General features: G+C 46.2%; 1 protein-coding gene across 1 annotated transcript in view; it reads right to left on the bottom strand.

Moving 5' to 3' along the window:
* The window catches only part of LOC139756819 (uncharacterized), a 387,051-nt gene that overhangs the window by 260,817 nt on the left and 104,364 nt on the right, over positions 1–21,870 (bottom strand). Inside the window, exons 6-8 of the mRNA XM_071676636.1 lie at positions 21,718–21,795; positions 20,720–20,788; positions 16,418–16,548 (exon numbers count right to left, since the gene is read on the bottom strand). Of these exons, the coding sequence (XP_071532737.1) occupies positions 16,418–16,548; positions 20,720–20,788; positions 21,718–21,795 (278 nt within the window). The remainder of the gene's footprint in view (positions 1–16,417; positions 16,549–20,719; positions 20,789–21,717; positions 21,796–21,870) is intronic.

The raw sequence follows: 21,870 nt of genomic DNA, 5'->3' as shown, positions 1-21,870 counted from the left end.
AGATGATGATGTTCCTAGTGTTACGAAGGGAGGCTATCCTGTGGAGGGGGTGTGTGGGGAGAAGCTGACGCTGGAGAGGGAACTGTGTGTGTGTGTGTGTGTGTGTGTGTGTGTGTGTGTGTGTGTGTGTGTGTGTGTGTGTGGAGCGATGCAACATCATTACAGCCCCCCCTGATTGAACCCGCCTTTATGGCACGTTTGCTCAATGTCTCCCAGACGAGCGTAGCTGCATTCACCCAACTCCACTTCTTCCTCCTTTCACCACCTCCGTGGGAGGCGAACGTGGAGCGAGGGGCGCCCTCCCATGATGACCAGGTCGGAGTTGAGGGAAGGACTCGAGTTAAACCTTAGGGACATCGCTCTGCGAGTTACTCCTCTGGTTGATTCGAGGGCTCCAGCTCTCTCTCTCTCTCTCTCTCTCTCTCTCTCTCTCTCTCCTTGCTTATTTCTATTTCTTCTCCTCCTCCTCCTCTTCCTCGTCCGTCTCTAATCTCTGTACGTAATCTCTCTCTCTCTCTCTCTCTCTCTCTCTCTCTCTCTCTCTCTCTCTCTCTCTCTCTCTCTCTCTCAGCTCCACGACGAGACAGATTTACCTCCACGGTCTTGGCCGGTCTCTCGGGGTCTTCCCTCCTTGCTTCCAGGCGCTGACGAGGGTTGAGCAGATGCCGGGAGTGGGAGGCAGTCCGCGCCCGAGTACACACTGTGTTTCTAAAATGTATTAAACCCCTCAGGGCTGGAGGTGTGGGCCTGTGTGGTCCATACCCATCACAGGTACAATAGTCAGGGGGAGGAAGGTCGGGGTCTTCTACCCTTGTATTTGATGATACTGACCACAGGATAAGACAGCCAACGACAACACAGACTCGCTGTGGTTGGTACGGCTGTGTCCAGCGGCCACACCACACACACACAGGCCCTGGTGATCGTCTATGTCACGAGCCATCGTCCCTTTACATACATCTTGCCCTGATGAACGTCTATGACGTCTCTTACTCAATACACAGACGTCAGAAAAGGGGAGAAGGGAGGGAGGGAGGGGGATATATATATATATATATATATATATATATATATATATATATATATATATATATATATATATATATATATGTATATATATATATAGAGTTGTGCGCAGGAGGATGGATGTGCTGGAAATGAGATGTTTGAGGACAATGTGTGGTGTGAGGTGGTTTGATCGAGTAAGTAACGTAAGGGTAAGAGAGATGTGTGGAAATAAAAAGAGCGTGGTTGAGAGAGCAGAAGAGGGTGTTTTGAAATGGTTTGGGCACATGGAGAGAATGAGTGAGGAAAGATTGACCAAGAGGATATATGTGTCGGAGGTGGAGGGAACGAGGAGAAGAGGGAGACCAAATTGGAGGTGGAAAGATGGAGTGAAAAGGATTTTGTGTGATCGGGGCCTGAACATCCAGGAGGGTGAAAGGAGGGCAAGGAATAGAGTGAATTGGAGCGATGTGGTATACAGGGGTTGACGTGCTGTCAGTGGATTGAATCAAGGCATGTGAAGCGTCTGGGGTAAACCATGGAAAGCTGTGTAGGTATGTATATTTGCGTGTGTAGACGTATGTATATACATGTGTAGGGGGGGGGGGGGGTTGGGCCATTTCTTTCGTCTGTTTCCTTGCGCTACCTCGCAAACGCGGGAGACAGCGACAAAGTATAATAAATATATATATATGATTTGATAAACAGAGAAGAGGTAGTAAAAGCTTTGCGGAAGATGAAAGCCGGCAAGGCAGCAGGTTTGGATGGTATTGCAGTGGAATGTATTAAAAAAGGGGGTGACTGTATTATTGACTGGTTGGTAAGGTTATTTAATGTATGTATGACTCATGGTGAGGTGCCTGAGGATTGGCGGAATGCGTGCATAGTGCCATAGTACAAAGGCAAAGGGGATAAGAGTGAGTGCTCAAATTACAGAGGTATAAGTTAGTTGAGTATTCCTGGTAAATTATATGGAAGGGTATTGATTGAGAGGGTGAAGGCATGTACAGAGCATCAGATTGGGGAAGAGCAGTGTGGTTTCAGAAGTGGTAGAGGATGTGTGGATCAGGTGTTTGCTTTGAAGAATGTATGTGAGAAATACTTAGAAAAGCAAATGGATTTGTATGTAGCATTTATGGATCTGGAGAAGGCATATGATGGAGTTGATAGAGATGCTCTGTGGAAGGTATTAAGAATATCTGGTGTGGGAGGCAAGTTGTTAGAAGCAGTGAAAAGTTTTTATCGAGGATGTAAGGCATGTGTACGTGTAGGAAGAGAGGAAAGTGATTGGTTCTCAGTGAATGTAGGTTTGCGGCAGGGGTGTGTGATGTCTCCATGGTTGTTTAATTTGTTTATGGATGGGGTTGTTAGGGAGGTGAATGCAAGAGTTTTGGAAAGAGGGGCAAGTATGAAGTCTGTTGGGGATGAGAGAGCTTGGGAAGTGAGTCAGTTGTTGTTCGCTGATGATACAGCGCTGGTGGCTGATTCATGTGAGAAACTGCAGAAGCTGGTGACTGAGTTTGGTAAAGTGTGTGAAAGAAGAAAGTTAAGAGTAAATGTGAATAAGAGCAAGGTTATTAGGTACAGTAGGGTTGAGGGTCAAGTCAATTGGTAGGTGAGTTTGAATGGAGAAAAACTGGAGGAAGTAAAGTGTTTTAGATATCTGGGAGTGGATCTGGCAGCGGATGGAACCATGGAAGCGGAAGTGGATCATAGGGTGGGGGAGGGGCGAAAATTCTGGGGTCCTTGAAGAATGTGTGGAAGTCGAGAACATTATCTCGGAAAGCAAAAATGGGTATGTTTGAAGGAATAGTGGTTCCAACAATGTTGTATGGTTACGAGGCGTGGGCTATGGATAGAGTTGTGCGCAGGAGGATGGATGTGCTGGAAATGAGATGTTTGAGGACAATGTGTGGTGTGAGGTGGTTTGATCGAGTAAGTAACGTAAGGGTAAGAGAGATGTGTGGAAATAAAAAGAGCGTGGTTGAGAGAGCAGAAGAGGGTGTTTTGAAATGGTTTGGGCACATGGAGAGAATGAGTGAGGAAAGATTGACCAAGAGGATATATATGTCGGAGGTGGAGGGAACGAGGAGAAGTGGGAGACCAAATTGGAGGTGGAAATATGGAGTGAAAAAGATTTTGTGTGATCGGGGCCTGAACATGCAGGAGGGTGAAAGGAGGGCAAGGAATATAGTGAATTGGATCGATGTGGTATACCGGGGTTGACGTGCTGTCAGTGGATTGAATCAGGGCATGTCAAGCGTCTGGGGTAAACCATGGAAAGCTGTGTAGGTATGTATATTTGCGTGTGTGGACGTATGTATATACATGTGTATGGGGGTGGGTTGGGCCATTTCTTTCGTCTGTTTCCTTGCGCTACCTCGCAAACGCGGGAGACAGCGACAAATATATATATATATATATATATATATATATATATATATATATATATATATATATATATAGACGTCCACTACTCAGTGTAGGGAATGGACAGCCTCCTCCTACACTGACTCAGTACACACTGAGTAACAGCGATTGTCCTCATCCAGTCTCCCAGGTACCTCCACCGTCCCAAACATGGGAGAATAGCAGTGTTATATTCCTGAACTCCTCTCAAGACAGCATCCCACGACCCGTGTTTCCCAGGACCCGGCCGGGTATTTCTGAAGGGATGGCCAAAGTTCGAGGTGGAAAGAGGAAGAGGATTATTTCCATCCCTGGAAAGCATTCCACTCATGGAAGGGGAGAGGAGGAACAGGGGCCACTGAACACCGTGACCTGTAACTTATGGCAACTACGACCCTTGGGAGTGGTGAGGGAGCTCCTCCCTCCACCTCCTCCCACTCACACAATCTTTCATCATTACGGAATGGTTAGCTAGGGAGGCGGGGCGGGCAAAGGAGGAGGTGGGGGTTTGCTCAGAAAGCCTACGGGAGGGAAAAAAGAAGATAGCTACAGTGTGTGTGTGTGTGTGTGTGTGTGTGTGTGTGTGTGTGTGTGTGTGTGTGTGTGTAGGTGTGCGTATGTGTGTGTAGGTATGCGTATGTGTGTGTGTGTGTGTGTGTGTAGGTGTGTGTGTGTGTGAGTGTAGGTGTGCGTGTGTGTATGTAGGTGTAGGTGTGTGTGTGTGTGTGTGTGTGTGTGTGTGTGTGTGTGTGTGTGTGCGTAGGGTCTGCTGAAGCGTGTGCACGGGTCACTGTATACGCAGTTTCTGAGCGTCTCATTAATACGCCCTGGGCGGGCTGGAGGCGTGCGCGTCTCTTGGTTCATGTGAATGCCAACCCCCGAGACGCCACGAGCAACTGGATGACCCAATTAAAAAGGCCGTCTTCATTTACGCCGCATGTTTCTCTATCTTGAACCTCACCACGGGGGCCATTTCTGAGAGAGAGAGAGAGAGAGAGAGAGAGAGAGAGAGAGAGAGAGAGAGAGAGAGAGAGAGAGAGAGAGAGTGTCCTCATGATGTTCTCACTTCCCGAGGTGTCGCCCCTGCAGCCCAGAGATGCGCTATTTCCAGTAGCAGGGGAAACGAGGACTCTTTTGTTTTGGAGGGGAAGGTGAAGTTGGCATTGGCGAGGCCGGGGGGGGGGGGGGGGGGGTTCGTCGACTCTCCCTAGGATCTGCTCTCGTTCAGTCAAGACCAAGAACATGGTTCTCTCTCTCTCTCTCTCTCTCTCTCTCTCTCTCTCACACACACACACACACACACAAAGCCTTCGTCATGAGGACGTAAAAAAAGAGGAAGGAAGGGAGGGAGGGAGGGAGGGTTGACCACAGCAAAGAGCAATGCTCTCAAACAAATAAATGCAATTACGAAAGTCTGCGACACGACGGGGTAAGGAGGGAGAGAGAGAGAGAGAGAGAGAGAGAGAGAGAGAGAGAGAGAGAGAGAGAGAGAGAGAGAGAGAATCTGATTCGTCCATGTGATATTCGTAAAGCACTAGAACTTAATACATGTTCAGTGCATTTGAACACGAAAACGATAGTTCAAAAACTGAAAATATCTATTTACATAAATTACACACATTTTCATCTTCCTGTAAAAGAGAGCTAATAAAAAAATTACTTCAAACTATTTATATAAAATCTATGTAAATATTGGTTTCGTTGAAAAAGTTCCTATCAGGCAATTTACACTGACATTGCTGTCCACAATTCCTCCCAATACTTTTCTTTTCCTTCATCTATTGTAGAATTGAGAGAGAGAGAGAGAGAGAGAGAGAGAGAGAGAGAGAGAGAGAGAGAGAGAGAGAGAGAGAGAGAGAGAGAGAGAGAGACTTTCTAAGGGCAAAGCCAAAGGCCACCGGCCATTAAACACAAAGGTCGTACAATGTCGTGTTCAAGGGTCGTATAGTGTCTGTGTTCAAGGGTCGTACAGTGTCCGTGCTCAAGGGTCGTACCGTGTCCGTGCTCAAGGGTCGTACCTTGTCCGTGCTCAAGGGTCGTACCTTGTCCGTGCTCAAGGGTCGAACCTTGTCCGTGCTCAAGGGTCGTACAGTGTCCGTGCTCAAGGGTCGTACCTTGTCCGTGCTCAAGAGTCGTACCTTGTCCGTGCTCAATGGGTCGTACCTTGTCCGTGCTCAAGGGTCGTACCGTGTCCGTGCTCAAGGGTCGTACCGTGTCCGTGCTCAAGGGTCTTACCGTGTCCGTGCTCAAGGGTCGTACCGTGTCCGTGCTCAAGGGTCGTACCGTGTCCGTGCTCAAGGGTCGTACCGTGTCCGTGCTCAAGGGTCGTACCATCCTGCATAGGATTAAACTCAAAGTAATACCCTATACATCCTAGGGTAGCAAATTCAGGTCACTGAACCTCAAACACTGGCTAAGCTTACATCTGATTTGCAAGACTTTATTTCCACTCTCGAAATATACATTTTTCCCATCCATCATTTCCCATTCTCCTTTTTTCCCATTACCTCGACATTTATTCAGCCAGACTAACCTTGCCTTGCCTGGCCCTCTCTCTCCCTCCCTCTCAACAGAACCAGCGAGACATGATTTTTTATCTTTTCAATTAGAGAGAGAGAGAGAGAGAGAGAGAGAGAGAGAGAGAGAGAGAGAGAGAGAGAGAGAGAGAGAGGAGCCCTGATACGAGAGCATTTCTTTCTTGAAGGCAGTGGAAATGAGACGGGAGTTTTGGCCAAAGGATTTGTCCAGTGCAGCAAATTCCATGGGTCGCTCCCTCCATATGTTTCTATAGCCCCGCCCAGACGCCTGGTCTGGTGTCGCCTCTGGCCACGTCCGGCCCCTAGAAAACTCCAGATATCCAGCGGTCTCTAGACCCTTGACCAACTCCATATCCGGCCTTCTCAAAGGTTCCTATAGAACTCCAGATCCATTGTTCTCTAGACTCCTGACGGACTCCATATCCGGCGGTCTCAAAGGTTCCTAGAGAACTCCAGATCCATTGTTCTCTAGACCCCTGACGAACTCCATATCCGGCGGTCTCAAAGGCTCCTAGAGAACTTCAGATCCATTGTTCTCTAGACCCCTGACGAACTCTATATCCGGCGGTCTCAAAAGCTCTTAAGAGAACTCCAGATCCATTGTTCTCTGACCCCTGACAAACTCCATATCTGGCGGTCTCAAAGGTTCTTCGAGAACTCCAGATACATTGTTCTCTAGACCCCTGACGAACTCCATATCCGGCGGTCTCAAAGGTTCCTAGAGAACTCCATATCTGGCGATCTCAAGTTTCTAAAGAACTCCACATCTGGTGTTATTTGGCTCCCGAATAACTCCACACATGCCAGCGTTCTCTTGTTCTGAAGAACGCCACGCCTGGCGTTCTCTGGTCCTGGGAAAACACATCAGGCGTTCCCTGGCTTCTGAAGAACTCCGTACCTGGCATTCTTCTACTCTGAAGAACTCCAAATCCTGCGTTCTTCTACTCTGAAGAACTCCAAATCCAGCGTTCTTCTACTCTGCAGAACTCCAAACCCAGCGTTCTTTCACTATGAAGAACTCCAAACTCGGCGTTCTTCTACTCTGCAGAACTCCAAACCCGGCGTTCTTCTACTCTGCAGAACTCCAAACCCAGCGTTCTTTCACTATGAAGAACTCCACATCCGTATTGTTCCATAGACCAGAAGAACTCCACATCCATACCGTTCTAAAGTTCCAGAAGACCTCCAGGTCTGTGTCGTTCCCCAGCCATGAAGAACTCCAAACCCGGCGTTCTTATACTCTGAAGAACTCCACATCCGTACCGTTCTAAAGTTCCAGAAGACCTCCAGGTCTGTGTCGTTTCCCAGCCCTGGAGAACTCCACACCTGGCGTCCTCTGGTTTTCCTTGAGGAACTCCAAGTCCGTCCTACCTTTTTACACTAACTCCCTTCAAGACTCCAGGGAATCTTAATGAGACCGGTTGAGGCAACGGAGAGGAGAAAGACCTAATTCTGAGGCTCGATACACCGCTTGGTGGTAGTGGTGGTGTGTGTGTGTGTGTGTGTGTGTGTGTGTGTGTGTGTGTGTGTGGTGGGGTGTAAAACTGACTCACGTCAGAGGGAGAATTGACTGGGGCGGAGGAGGAGGAGAGAGAAAGACGAAGAAATGATGTGAAACTTAAAAAAAAAATAAAAAGAATATTGGACTTAAGAGAGAATGTATAGTACATAGAAAACTGATAAGGGCGAAAAGGGGAAAAATAAAAGATGGAAAAAATAATGAGATATGCGAGAGAAAAGTGATGTAAGACAAGAAACTACTAAATAGAAATATGATTAAAAAAAAAAAAAAGATCTAGTAAAGAATAAAACCTCCCGCAAAAAAACTTCGTAAATCTTCACTATTCCAGAAAGTCTTATAAAAAATGAATGTGTAGGTTACATATATATATATATATATATATATATATATATATTCTTTTTTTTATACTTTGTCGCTGTCTCCCGCGTTTGCGAGGTAGCGCAAGGAAACAGACGAAAGAAATGGCCCAGCCCCCCCCCATACACATGTATATACATACGTCCACACACGCAAATATACATACCTACACAGCTTTCCATGGTTTACCCCAGACGCTTCACATGCCTTGATTCAATCCACTGACAGCACGTCAACCCCGGTATACCACATCGCTCCAATTCACTCTATTCCTTGCCCTCCTTTCACCCTCCTGCATGTTCAGGCCCCGAGCACACAAAATCTTTTTCACTCCATCTTTCAACCTCCAATTTGGTCTCCCTCTTCTCCTTGCTCCCTCCACCTCCGACACATATATCCTCTTGGTCAATCTTTCCTCACTCATCCTCTCCATGTGCCCAAACCACTTCAAAACACCCTCTTCTGCTCTCTCAACCACGCTCTTTTTATTTCCACACATCTCTCTTACCCTTACGTTACTCACTCGATCAAACCACCTCACACCACACATTGTCCTCAAACATCTCATTTCCAGCACATCCATCCTCCTGCGCACAACTCTATCCATAGCCCACGCCTCGCAACCATACAACATTGTTGGAACCACTATTCCTTCAAACATACCCATTTTTGCTTTCCGAGATAATGTTCTCGACTTCCACACATTCTTCAAGGCCCCCAGAATTTTCGCCCCCTCCCCCACCCTATGATCCACTTCCGCTTCCATGGTTCCATCCGCTGCCAGATCCACTCCCAGATATCTAAAACACTTCACTTCCTCCAGTTTTTCTCCATTCAAACTCACCTCCCAATTGACTTGACCCTCAACCCTACTGTGCCTAATAACCTTGCTCTTATTCACATTTACTCTTAACTTTCTTCTTCCACACACTTTACCAAACTCAGTCACCAGCTTCTGCAGTTTCTCACATGAATCAGCCACCAGCGCTGTATCATCAGCGAACAACAACTGACTCACTTCCCAAGCTCTCTCATCCCCAACAGACTTCATACTTGCCCCTCTTTCCAAAACTCTTGCATTTACCTCCCTAACAACCCCATCCATAAACAAATTAAACAACCATGGAGACATCACACACCCCTGCCGCAAACCTACATTCACTGAGAACCAATCACTTTCCTCTCTTCCTACACGTACACATGCCTTACATCCTCGATAAAAACTTTTCACTGCTTCTAACAACTTTCCTCCAACACCATATATTCTTAATACCTTCCACAGAGCATCTCTATCAACTCTATCATATGCCTTCTCCAGATCCATAAATGCTACATACAAATCCAATATATATATATATATATATATATATATATATATATATATATATATATATATATATATATATATATATATATATATCCAGCCCCAGGAGTTCCATTTTATCTTTATGAGGCTTCCTGCAGCACTCAGGAGGCAAGCCACGTCCCCTGGTCGGGACCACGGGTCATAAAGTGATGTGATGCGATGTGTGTGTGTGTGTGTGTGTGTGTGTGTGTGTGTGTGTGTGTGTGTGTGTATGCGCGCGCGAGTGCAGAGACCACTCAGTAGTAAATGCTTGAAGTTTCTGACACACACACACACACACACACACACACACATATATATATATATATATATATATATACTCTGGTGTTACCGGACTCCACCTGCTCTATGTGGGAAATGTCACCTTTGGCGGGGTCGTAACACTGAGAGCAGAGTCTCGTCAGTCAAACAGCTTCTCACTCCAAAGGAGTCTACACTTCCCTGCCACGAGCCTTGCGAGAGGACCTGGGTATATCTAGGACACTTCCATGGAAAATGGCCTGAAGGAAATTCCAAATAAATATGCATAAATTCAGGAATTTCTTGCATCTAATTCAACATTCATGAATAAAACTAATTAATTAATCCTCTTAGTACATCCGACTACCACAAAAAAAAAACCCTTAACATTATTGTCGTACTTGACTCCATACACGAACTTGGGAGTCCGTCCATCCAGTGCGCTCGTCGCCCCTCCTATTTCACAGAAAAATTCTTATAAAACATACAAAAAAAAACTGGTTAGCCACAGGCCAAAACCATCTCCTGCCGCCACATGTCGAAAAACTCACTTCACACAGACAATGGACGGGGGTGCATGCCACTGTGAGATGAGAGAGAGAGACAGACAGCTTCTGTCAGTCAGTCGTGCATGTGTTTGTGTGTCTGGGTGAGAGAGAGAGAGAGAGAGAGAGAGAGAGAGAGAGAGAGAGAGAGAGAGAGAGAGAGAGAGAGAGAGAGAGAGAGAACCAGAGGTTTGCCTTATAATCATATGGCCTTAAAAGAAATCAATCTTAGAAAAAAAAATCCTTTGAAACTCTTCATAATTTCCAGGACAGGAGGAGCCTCTCGCTCCCTGAGCCAGTTGGTGGAAACCCTCGTGGAGGGGCGCACGACCCGTAACCACCCCTGTTCGATCCTTGGTTACGATAGCCTGGCGCCTCTTTTGACTCTTTAACGGATCGCATCGTCGTGCTGAGGGGTCGTGCCGTTGTGGTCAAGGTCGCACCGTCGTGTTAAAAGAGTCGCACAGCCGTGGTCAAGGGTGGTGACGCTGTGGTCAAGGGTCGTATCGTCGTGGTCGAGAGTCGTACAACCTAAGGATCGTGCCTAAGGGTTCGCAACGTCGTGCTCAAGGATCGTACAGTCGTGCTCAGTAGTCGAGTCGTTGTGCTCCGGAGACGTACCGCCGTGCACAAGGGTCATATCGCCGTGCACAAGTGTCGTAGCCGCTGTGCACGAGGGTCGTATCGACGTGCTCAAGGGTCGTACCATCGTGTTTAATGGAGTTCACTTTATACCTTCCTCAACAATACGCACCAACACCTCAAGCCACAAAGTGTCGAAACTTCTCTTCTTCTGAGCAGAGTTAGCTGCTCCGTTTATACAAAGGACAGATCCATCCCTGTATGGAGTACTGCTCTCACATCTGGGGCGGTTCTAGCTGTGCATCCTTACATGACAGAGCCCAGTCGACAGCGGTCCGACTTATCAACACTCTTGAAACTTGGCCCACATTCCCAACGCCGCAAAGTTGGTTCACTTTCTCTCTTCTACAGGTATTACTTTGGTTTTTGCTCCCGAGACACGCGATACTTGGCAGGCTGCTGCGTCACATGATTACTTTCTGGCCGTTGGCAACTCAAGGGTGGGCCGTTTTGATATCCGTTTCTTTCCCTACATCTACAAGCTTTGGAATTCTCTACCATCTCATGTCTTTCTCAATAACCATGACGTGACACTTTTTAAAAGAGAATTTTTCACTTCTTCCAAAATTCGTAAATACTTTTCCCTTCTCTTTTTTCCCTCTTGTATTAACCTCTCTATATTTCAATTAAGGCCTGGCCTTGATGTGGACTATTGTTTATGGAAAAAAATAATTCTGTCGGTCTAGTTCCTGTACCCTAAGATCGAACTGGTGCAGCCTTAGTTTGGTGGTCACAGCACCCGGTGGATCTACGACGTAAGTTCGAACCTTGGGTCTCGTGGGGACGGCGCTACACACGTGACCACACAGCTAACCAGATGCCCGGAAAGAAGACTAACCACCTGCCACCACCAGGTGAAGTGTTCTCTCAAGAGAATCGAACAATGGTACCGTGTTTCTCAAGAATATCTCCACGCCCATCACACCACGGCCTCTTACTCCCACCAGCCTGGTGACGTCACACGAGGAAAGGTTTACCTGAATGGTGGTAACCTCACTTGAGGACAGGGTCACCTCAGTGGGTGACCTAAGGTGAGGACAGGGTCACCTCAGTGGGTGACCTAAGGTGAGGACAGGGTCACCTCAGTGGGTGACCTAAGGTGAGGACAGGGTCACCTCTGGGTGACCTAAGGTGAGGACAGGGTCACCTCTGGGTGACCTAAGGTGAGGACAGGGTCACCTCTGGGTGACCTAAGGTGAGGACAGGGTCACCCCACTGGGTGACCTAAGGTGAGGACAGGGTCACCTCTGGGTGACCTAAGGTGAGGACAGGGTCACCTCCCTGGGTGACCTAAGGTGAGGACAGGGTCACCTCACTGGGTGACCTAAGGTGAGGACAGGGTCACCTCACTGGGTGACCTAACGTAAGGACAAGGTCACTCGGGTGGTGACCCCATACAAAGCCAGTAAATAATGTTGCATCGGTGACCTCAGGTGAGGGGGGGGGGGCAGGGTTACTTGACTGGTGACCTCACGTGACACAGTGACCTCCAGCGAGATCACTACCTCACTGGTGAACTAGTGCGAGTGGAAACTCATGAGCTACTCCGAGACACGAAACCAAACTCACGAGAAGAAATGAGCAATCCACAAGCATCAAACGGAAGCTCCAAAATCAAGTCGTGATAGAAAGAGGAAGGAAAAAAACCCAATCATGTTTATGTATGTGCTAAACAAGGGAACAATGACTGACATCACAGAAGGCACTTGTCTAAACCAGTGAGGTCATGAACTAATTGAGAGGCAACGCCACGCCTGCCCTAGTTCTGATTGCTGGACCAGCTCCTACGAAACCCAGTCTACATATACACCTTAAACACGAAGAAAAAAAAGAAAGAAACCCAGTTGACATAAATGTGCTAAAATACGAAAAGATAAGAAAAAACATAACACAAACATACGTGAAAGACAGCATAGTATCAGAGATCGAGGTCATGTGTTACGAACCTCATAAATTTCTGTAAGAATCAGCCCCGCGGATTTCTACGAGAGAGTGAGCTCAGTCCGATACCAAAAAAAAAAAAAAAAGGAATGGCTGGGTGAACCGTTTTTATCTGGACTCCCTGGAAGTATTTAACATCGTGCCACATAAAAGGTTAGTGGAGAAGCTGGATCTTCAAGTCAGGAATGGAGGAGAGAGTACTTCGATGGACAGGATTTAATCTAGAGGAGGCGAACAAAAGGACGCCTGCCAAAGGAGCGCTCTCGAAATAAGTCGGTCACCAGCAGCGCTCCACGAGGTATCAATGCTGTACCTGATCTACGTGCATGACCTGCCAAAGGCGCCAGACTCTAACACACAGATAAGGAAATGAATATCGAACACACAGATAAGGAAATATCTATCGAACACACAGATAAGGAATTATCTATCGAACACACAGATAAGGAAATATCTATCGAACACAGATAAGGAAAAACCTAAGACATAGATAAGGAAATATCTATCTAAAAATAGATAAGGAAATTTCTAACACACATAAGGAAATATCTATCTAACATACAGATAAGGAAATATCTAAGACATAGATAAGGAAATATCTATCGAACAAATAGATAAGGAAGTATCCAACACACAGATAAGGAAATATCTATCTAACACCCAGAAAAGGAAATATTATCTACCTATTCACACATCCCCACCAACATCTGGCTTAAAGAGGACTACGCTTGTCAGGTTTTGGGCATCGTACTTAAAGAGCCACACACACAAATGAACTCACAGGGAAGGTCCAGAGCAGGGGTAACAAAGAAGCCGAGATTCCGGGAAAGTTTAGAAGCCTACACAATCTGTCCACCAGGGAACAAAGACGACCAATGGGGTGACCTGATCACAACTTTTACGTTCTGAAGCCCCTCTGATGAAGAAGGGAGTGGGCAGGTCTTCCAAAGCTGCAAGGATGAAACAGCCAGCGGGAATAAAACGTACAATTAAGCAACTAACGTCTCCGAAAATATGCAAGGAACTACATCTATGATGTACGAAAAACAGAAGACTGGAGTACAGTGTGTGTGTGTGATGAACCGTGAATATGGACAGCGTATAGAAGTTTAAAAGGTGTCTGCGAGTAGAAAAGGTTCAAGAGATGGTGGGGCTTCACGAGTGCACAACTCTCCCTCAGTAGGGTACAAATACGTCTATATCAATAACTAAACACAAGGATCGCTTGACAATCTACGGTCTTGCGCCAGTTATGTTCTCAACCGTGTCTAGAGGCGGACGTGAAGGTGTGGACATTCCTACAGTCGCCCCCTGTGGACACATCTGCTAACGCCCCGGCTAACGCACCAACACAAACCCCTGTAGGTACAGAGGCCCGAAGAACGGATACGGGCTGATGATATGACCTGTGGGAGGGGATAAGACCTCTGGGAGGGGACAGGATCTGTGGCTTGGGGGGAAGGAAGACTTGTGAATATGGAATAGAAGTGGAGGGGAGATATGTGGCAAGACCTGTAGGGGAAAGTGATAACAGGAGGGAAGGTTGAGGGAGGGTGTGTGGGGATATGAACTGTGGGAAAGGCCGGGAAGATGATGGAAGGGAGAGAGAGAGAGAGAGAGAGAGAGAGAGAGAGAGAGAGAGAGAGAGAGAGAGAGAGAGAGAGAGAGAGGGTAATAATTAACCTCCAGATTTCGAGCCTGGTAGGTAAAGCCACACCAGGCGTGCAGGAGAGGCCATTCCCCAACACAGACTAAAGAGAGGATAAGAAAAAAAAGAGAAAAAAAAAAAAGATTGAAAACTTCGAGAAGTTGGAGACGATCTTGCCCAATATACCTCGAGACTCTCCAAGTGCCTCTCCCGGGGCCACTCCAACCCTTCACTCCTAATGAGCCACTCCAAACTACACGAGTTAAAACGGTCGACCCGTTGCCGACTGGTAGATTAATGCAGGCAGCACTACCAGACTGGGTGACTGGCTGAGAGATACATTCTCCCCTCACTCAGCTCTGAGGCGATGACTGACTGAGTGATACATTCTCCCCTCACTCAGCTCTAGGGGGTGACTAAGTAATAAATTCTCCCCTCACTCAGCTCTAGGGGGTGACTAAGTAATAAATTCTCCCCTCACTCAGCTCTAGGGGGTGACTAAGTAATAAATTCTCCCCTCACTCAGCTCTAGGGGGTGACTGACTCAGTAATACATTCTCCCCTCACTCAGCTCTAGGGGGTGACTGTCTGAGTAATACATTCTCCCCTCACTCAGCTCGAGGGGGTGACTGTCTGAGTAATACATTCTCCCCTCACTCAGCTCGAGGGGGTGACTGTCTGAGTAATACATTCTCCCCTCACTCAGCTCTGAGGCGATGACTGAGTGATACATTCTCCCCTCACTCAGCTCGAGGGGGTGACTGACTGAGTGATACATTCTCCCCTCACTCAGAGCTCTCAGGGGGTGACTGACTGAGTGATACATTCTCCCCTCACTCAGCTCTGAGGGGGTGACTGACTGAAAGATACATTCTCCCCTCACTCAGCTCTAGGGGGTGACTGAATAAGTAATAAATTCTCCCCTCACTCAGCTCTACGGGGTGACTGACTGAGTGATACATTCTCCCCTCACTCAGCTCTAGGGGTGACTGTGAGTAATACATTCTCTCCTCACTCAGCTCTAGGGGGTAACTGACTGAGAGATACATTCTCCCCTCACAGCTCTGAGGGGGTGACTGACTGACTGAATGACTGATATCCTCCCCTCAGCTCCAAGAGGGTGACTGACTAACCTACATTCTCCCTTCCCTCACAGCTCTAAAGGAGTGAGTGAGTGACTGACTGACACATCCTTCCCTTCCTCAGCCCTAAGGAGGATGACTGACTGACTTACAAGTCAAAGGCCAAGGCACGTCGTAGTCAATGGTCGTACCGTCGTACTTAAGAGTCGCACTGGTCGTGTCTAAGGGTCTCGTCCTGGTTCGTGCCCAAGGGTCGCCTTGGTTCGGGCCCAAGGGTCGCCCTGGTTCGTGCCCAAGGGTCGTCCTGGTTCGGGCCCAAGGGTCGCCCTGGTTCGTGCCCAAGGGTCGTCCTGGTTCGTGCCCAAGGGTTGCCCTGGTTCGTGCCCAAGGGTCGCCCTGGTTCGGGCCCAAGGGTCACCCTGCTCCGTGCCCAAAAGTCGTACCTGGTCGACCTGGTCGTGCTCCATCGCGAACAACGGTGTTAAAAACAAGAAAAGGTTCGACCAGGATATGGCCACCGGGCGCCCTTGACCACTCTGGTGGATTCCTGTGTCGGTAAACACAGACACACAAGAATATGAAACTATGGTTAACGTCCCCTTAAACGTCCTGACACACCTACATATACATACACGATTAGTTGTAGATATAGCACTTAGCATAGCCATGCAACAGAATATAACATAGCATTTGAAGTAATTACTCTACATATACTTACTCTACATTTACCTCCACTGTGCATAGTTAATCTTCAGAGGCCTTAATGTACTGTTCATTCACGAGCAGGGGTACAGGTCAACTGTCCTTGTGCAGGTGTATTAGCTTAAAGGTACCGAGCAGGTGTATTGGCCTACTATCATCATGCAGGTGTATAAGCCTACTGTTAACAAACAGGTGTCTAGAGTTACTGCTCCTGAGCAGGTGTATAATGTTAAGAGCACATGTACGGTATTTCTAGCAATTGTACACTTCTTGTGCAGTTTATAAACGATTTTTAAACATCTGTACACTTCTAATGCAGTTGTAAACGATCTACAAGCATCTGTACAACTTCCTGTATTTGTTGTCAACAATCTGTACACTTCCAGAGTGCACGTGAACAGCCCTGGTTGTCGTCACTGACCTAGTTCACAGGAGCACTGGGACACATTGTATATGTCGTCGAAGAAGACGCCCTGGTCCTCAACCCGATGAGAGATGTTCCGGAAGGGTTGAACCACGACCACATCCGTGTTGGAGTACGGCGCCATACGCCTGTCGGAGAGAGGAGGGAGATGTACGACCCCCTTGGGTACGACAACCCCTTGTGCACGACGGTACGACCCCTTTCGCTCTCGACGGTACGACCCTTGGGTGTGATGGTCGTAGCATTTAACACAACCCTTACGAGTCATTATATCTAAGGGTCGTACAAGGCCATCATTACCGAAAGGTCGTACAGTCGTGTCTAAGGGTCGTGCCGTCGTGCTCGAGGGTAAAATCTATTCCGACATAAAAATATTATTTTTCAAATATCCAGTACTTTTAAGGTACTTGAATCAAATATGAAATGTATATTAAACCATTTTACTTTTGAGTATCTGGACAAAGATCACTCCAGTATATATATATATATATATATATATATATATATATATATATATATATATATATATATATTTTTTTTTATTATACTTTGTCGCTGTCTCCCGCGTTTGCGAGGTAGCGCAAGGAAACAGACGAAAGAAATGGCCCAACCCCCCCCCCCCATACACATGTATATACATACGTCCTCACACGCAAATATACATACCTACACAGCTTTCCATGGTTTACCCCAGACGCTTCACATGCCTTGATTCAATCCACTGACAGCACGTCAACCCCGGTATACCACATCGCTCCAATTCACTCTATTCCTTGCCCTCCTTTCACCCTCCTGCATGTTCAGGCCCCGATCACACAAAATCTTTTTCACTCCATCTTTCACCTCCAATTTGGTCTCCCTCTTCTCCTTGTTCCCTCCACCTCCGACACATATATCTTCTTGGTCAATCTTTCCTCACTCATCCTCTCCATGTGCCCAAACCACTTTAAAACACCCTCTTCTGCTCTCTCAACCACGCTCTTTTTATTTCCACACATCTCTCTTACCCTTACGTTACTCACTCGATCAAACCACCTCACACCACACATTGTCCTCAAACATCTCATTTCCAGCACATCCATCCTCCTGCGCACAACTCTATCCATAGCCCACGCCTTGCAACCATACAACATTGTTGGAACCACTATTCCTTCAAACATACCCATTTTTGCTCTCCGAGATAATGTTCTCGACTTCCACACATTCTTCAAGGCCCCCAGATTTTCGCCCCCTCCCCCACCCTATGATCCACTTCCGCTTCCATGGTTCCATCCGCTGACAGATCCACTCCCAGATATCTAAAACACTTCACTTCCTCCAGTTTTTCTCCATTCAAACTCACCTCCCAATTGACTTGACCCTCAACCCTACTGTACCTAATAACCTTGCTCTTATTCACATTTACTCTTAACTTTCTTCTTCCACACACTTTACCAAACTCAGTCACCAGCTTCTGCAGTTTCTCAAATGAATCAGCCACCAGCGCTGTATCATCAGCGAACAACAACTGACTCACTTCCCAAGCTCTCTCATCCCCAACAGACTTCATACTTGCCCCTCTTTCCAAAACTCTTGCATTCACCTCCCTAACAACCCCATCCATAAACAAATTAAACAACCATGGAGACATCACACACCCCTGCCGCAAACCTACATTCACTGAGAACCAATCACTTTCCTCTCTTCCTACACGTACACATGCCTTACATCCTCGATAAAAACTTTTCACTGCTTCTAACAACTTTCCTCCCACACCATATATTCTTAATACCTTCCACAGAGCATCTCTATCAACTCTATCATATGCCTTCTCCAGATCCATAAATGCTACATACAAATCCATTTGCTTTTCTAAGTATTTCTCACATACATTCTTCAAAGCAAACACCTGATCCACACATCCTCTACCACTTCTGAAACCACACTGCTCTTCCCCAATCTGATGCTCTGTACATGCCTTCACCCTCTCAATCAATACCCTCCCATATAATTTACCAGGAATACTCAACAAACTTATACCTCTGTAATTTGAGCACTCACTCTTATCCCCTTTGCCTTTGTACAATGGCACTATGCACGCATTCCGCCAATCCTCAGGCACCTCACCATGAGTCATACATACATTAAATATATATATATATATAAATATATATATATAAATATATATAAATATATATATATATATATATATATATATATATATATATATATATATATATATATATATATATATATATATATATATATAAAGAGAGAAAGAGAGGTTTTTCGAAGACTTTTTAGGGTGTAGGGGTAAAACATTACTCCAGTGGGGAAGGTCAATTGAGAGCCTGACATCTTCTATGGAGCAAGCCGAAGTAACATTACAATACGGCGGGAAATAAGACTTTCAAAGCCTTTCGTCCATTTTGGATGCACTATACAACCTCCTTCTCTTCCCCCCTACCTACCCTAGTATATAGAGGGACAATGAGGAAGGCTTTTTAGAGAGAGAGAGAGAGAGAGAGAGAGAGAGAGAGAGAGAGAGAGAGAGAGAGAGAGAGAGAGAGAGAGGGGAGGACGAGGCCTTTGTCTTGCCCTGAAAAGGGCCATTGAAAAGGGGGGCAAGCATCATTAAAACTACCGAATCCACGATAGAGCCATTGAAACGCGTAACGAGCTTGATGAGAGAGAGAGAGAGAGAGAGAGAGAGAGAGAGAGAGAGAGAGAGAGAGAGAGAGAGAGAGAGAGAGAGAGAGAGAGAGAGAGAGATTCTCAGTCCGAAAGAACGGCCTACAATTCCAACCGTGGAGGGAGGAAAGAATGTATACCTATGTATACATAGATATACATGGCCGCAGGAGACGGGAGGAGGAAGGGCGGCGCCCCTGTGTGACCAACAGGTCCTGTCTGCAGTAGCCAACACTGATGGTGCTCTGGTGAAGTGGGTTCCCAATCAAGTCTCTCCCAGAAGCAGTGCAGACAAGTCTCCCAAAGCTGGATAAGCTGGATAAATCCAGCTGGATAAGCTGGATAAATCCAGCTGGATAAGCTGGATAAATCCAGCTGGATAAGCTGGATAAATCCAGCTGGTTTAAGCTGGATAAATCCAGCTGGTTTAAGCTGGATAAATCAAGCTGGTTTAAGCTGGACAGATCTGGTTGGTTAAGCTAGACAAATCAAGCTGGTCAACCAGGACAATTCAAGCTGGTTAAGCTGGACAAATCAAGCTGGTTTAAAGTGGACAAATCAAGATGGTTTAATATTAACAAATCAAGCTGGTTAAGCTGAATAAATCAGCTGGTTAAGCTGAATAAATCAAGCTGGTTAAGCTGGACAAATCAAGTTGGGTGAATCCCTTCCCAATGTAAGCTTGCGATCGTATGACATACACCCTGGCTGCCCGCCTTCCTAACACTATAATACGCGCCCATTGTCACTTGGGGCTGTTGTAGCCGAACCGCTGCCAGACGTACCCTCATTAACAGACTAATTATATACGTTAATCAAACACGTCTCACAATAAAGATAAATGACACCACTTATGAATGATACTATCACAGTCCTCGTGTGTGTGTATATATATATATATATATATATATATATATATATATATATATATATATATATATATATATATATATATATATTATCCCTGGCGATAGGGGAGAAAGAATGCTTCCCACGTATTCCCTGCGTGTCGTAGAAGGCGACTAAAAAGGGGAGGGAGCGGGGGGCTGGAAATTCTTCCCCTCCAGTTTTTACTTCTCCAAGGAACAGAGAAGGGGACCAAGTGAGGATCCCCCCCCTTGAGATCAGTCCCTTGTTCTTGACGTTACCTCGGTAACACGGGAAATATATATATATATATATATATATATATATATATATATTCCTATGAGTCCCCGTGGACTCTTAAGAATATTTTGATCACGCGCAACATTGTGATCCTTTCCATTATATATATATATATATATATATATATATATATATATATATATATATATATATATATATATATATATACTTATATATAATATATATATATTTTTTTTTTATACTAATCGCCATTTCCCGCATTAGCGAGGTAGCGTTAAGAACAGAGGATGAGGACTGGGCCTTTGAGGGAATATCCTCACCTGGCCCCTTTCATATATATATATATATATATATATATATATATATATATATATATATATATATATGAAAGAAAATCTTACGGTATGGAAAAAAAATATACGTAATTCTAATATAAAAAACAGTTTTAATTCGACAATTATCTCAAAAATTTCTGCTCACAAAATGATACGTTTTCTTTACCTGTGTCGCACGTGAGCGGTGTCGTCTTGTTGAGCGATATCATCCACGCCCTCGACAGCCTCTCCCATTCTGGAAGAGAGAAAAGAAAGAGCGAGTCAGGAACGACTCACTGGCATCCCTAAAGGTCAGCAGGTGAGAACCACATCCGTTCCACAAAGGTGGCAGCGGTTGTAAAGTGAGGGGGAGTCGAGTCGAGTGGGGGATCTGGAATGAACTGCTTCGGGGTTTTAGAAAACGGGTCAGAAAGACTCGCTTCGGAGCAATGCTGTTCATGCAGTGGGAGGGGAGTGGGCGGGCTCGTGGGTGGGAAGTTACGGGCGGGTGTGAGGTGTGTGATCACAACGGCGCCTATTTGACATGGTAGAGGTGGAGGGGAAAGTAACACACGGGTCTTACTTACACAGGATGAATGTCACTGAGTCACGGTAATATCATGTAACGATGAAAGTGATTACATTCTGGAAAGAGTAAAGTGAGCGATCAACTGTCTGGAGTAAAAGTGATCAATCCAGAGAAATACGAGTGAAAACCTCCATTATACTGACCTCCTGACAGTGACTACAGTATGGACATGACACTGTCAGGGTCTTTCTTGATTTTTTTTGGCGGAAAGTGACCATGGCAATGAGTATCGAAAGTAAGCAATACAGTTTTTACAAAATGAAGGCGATTACATATACAGCAAATACGGAAGCTTGGGTCGTTTAGGACAAAAAACAATTTTTCTAGTCGGAGGAACTGGCAGACGATGCGAAGCAATAGCTGTGAAATAGAGAGCGGGTTAGGAAGCAAGCGAGCAACGGGAGGGAGCATTACCAGAGGGACTGGATGAGGAGGAATGTAATGTGTAGGATGCGGGAGGTAGGGATGGACAGACGCTTGAGCAGGTGCGGGTGGTGCCTGGACCAGCTGAGAGAGAGAGAGAGAGAGAGAGAGAGAGAGAGAGAGAGAGAGAGAGAGAGAGAGAGAGAGAGAGAGAGAGAGAGAGAGAGACGTACCTGGCGCGACTGGTCGTGTAGTGGTCTTGGCGGAGGTCGTGTGAGGCAGCATCATCAGTGGGTTGCGCGCGGCGCCTTCTGGCGGGAGAGGAAGTCATGTAAACAGCGTCCACAAATGTTCCTCCCACCCACTGACCTCCTCCCACCATAATC

Source organism: Panulirus ornatus, chromosome 23 (assembly GCF_036320965.1).
Source record: "Panulirus ornatus isolate Po-2019 chromosome 23, ASM3632096v1, whole genome shotgun sequence".
NCBI lineage: Eukaryota > Metazoa > Arthropoda > Malacostraca > Decapoda > Palinuridae > Panulirus > Panulirus ornatus.
Note: the sequence above shows the minus strand (reverse complement) of the source record. Positions and strands in the feature narration are given on the sequence as shown.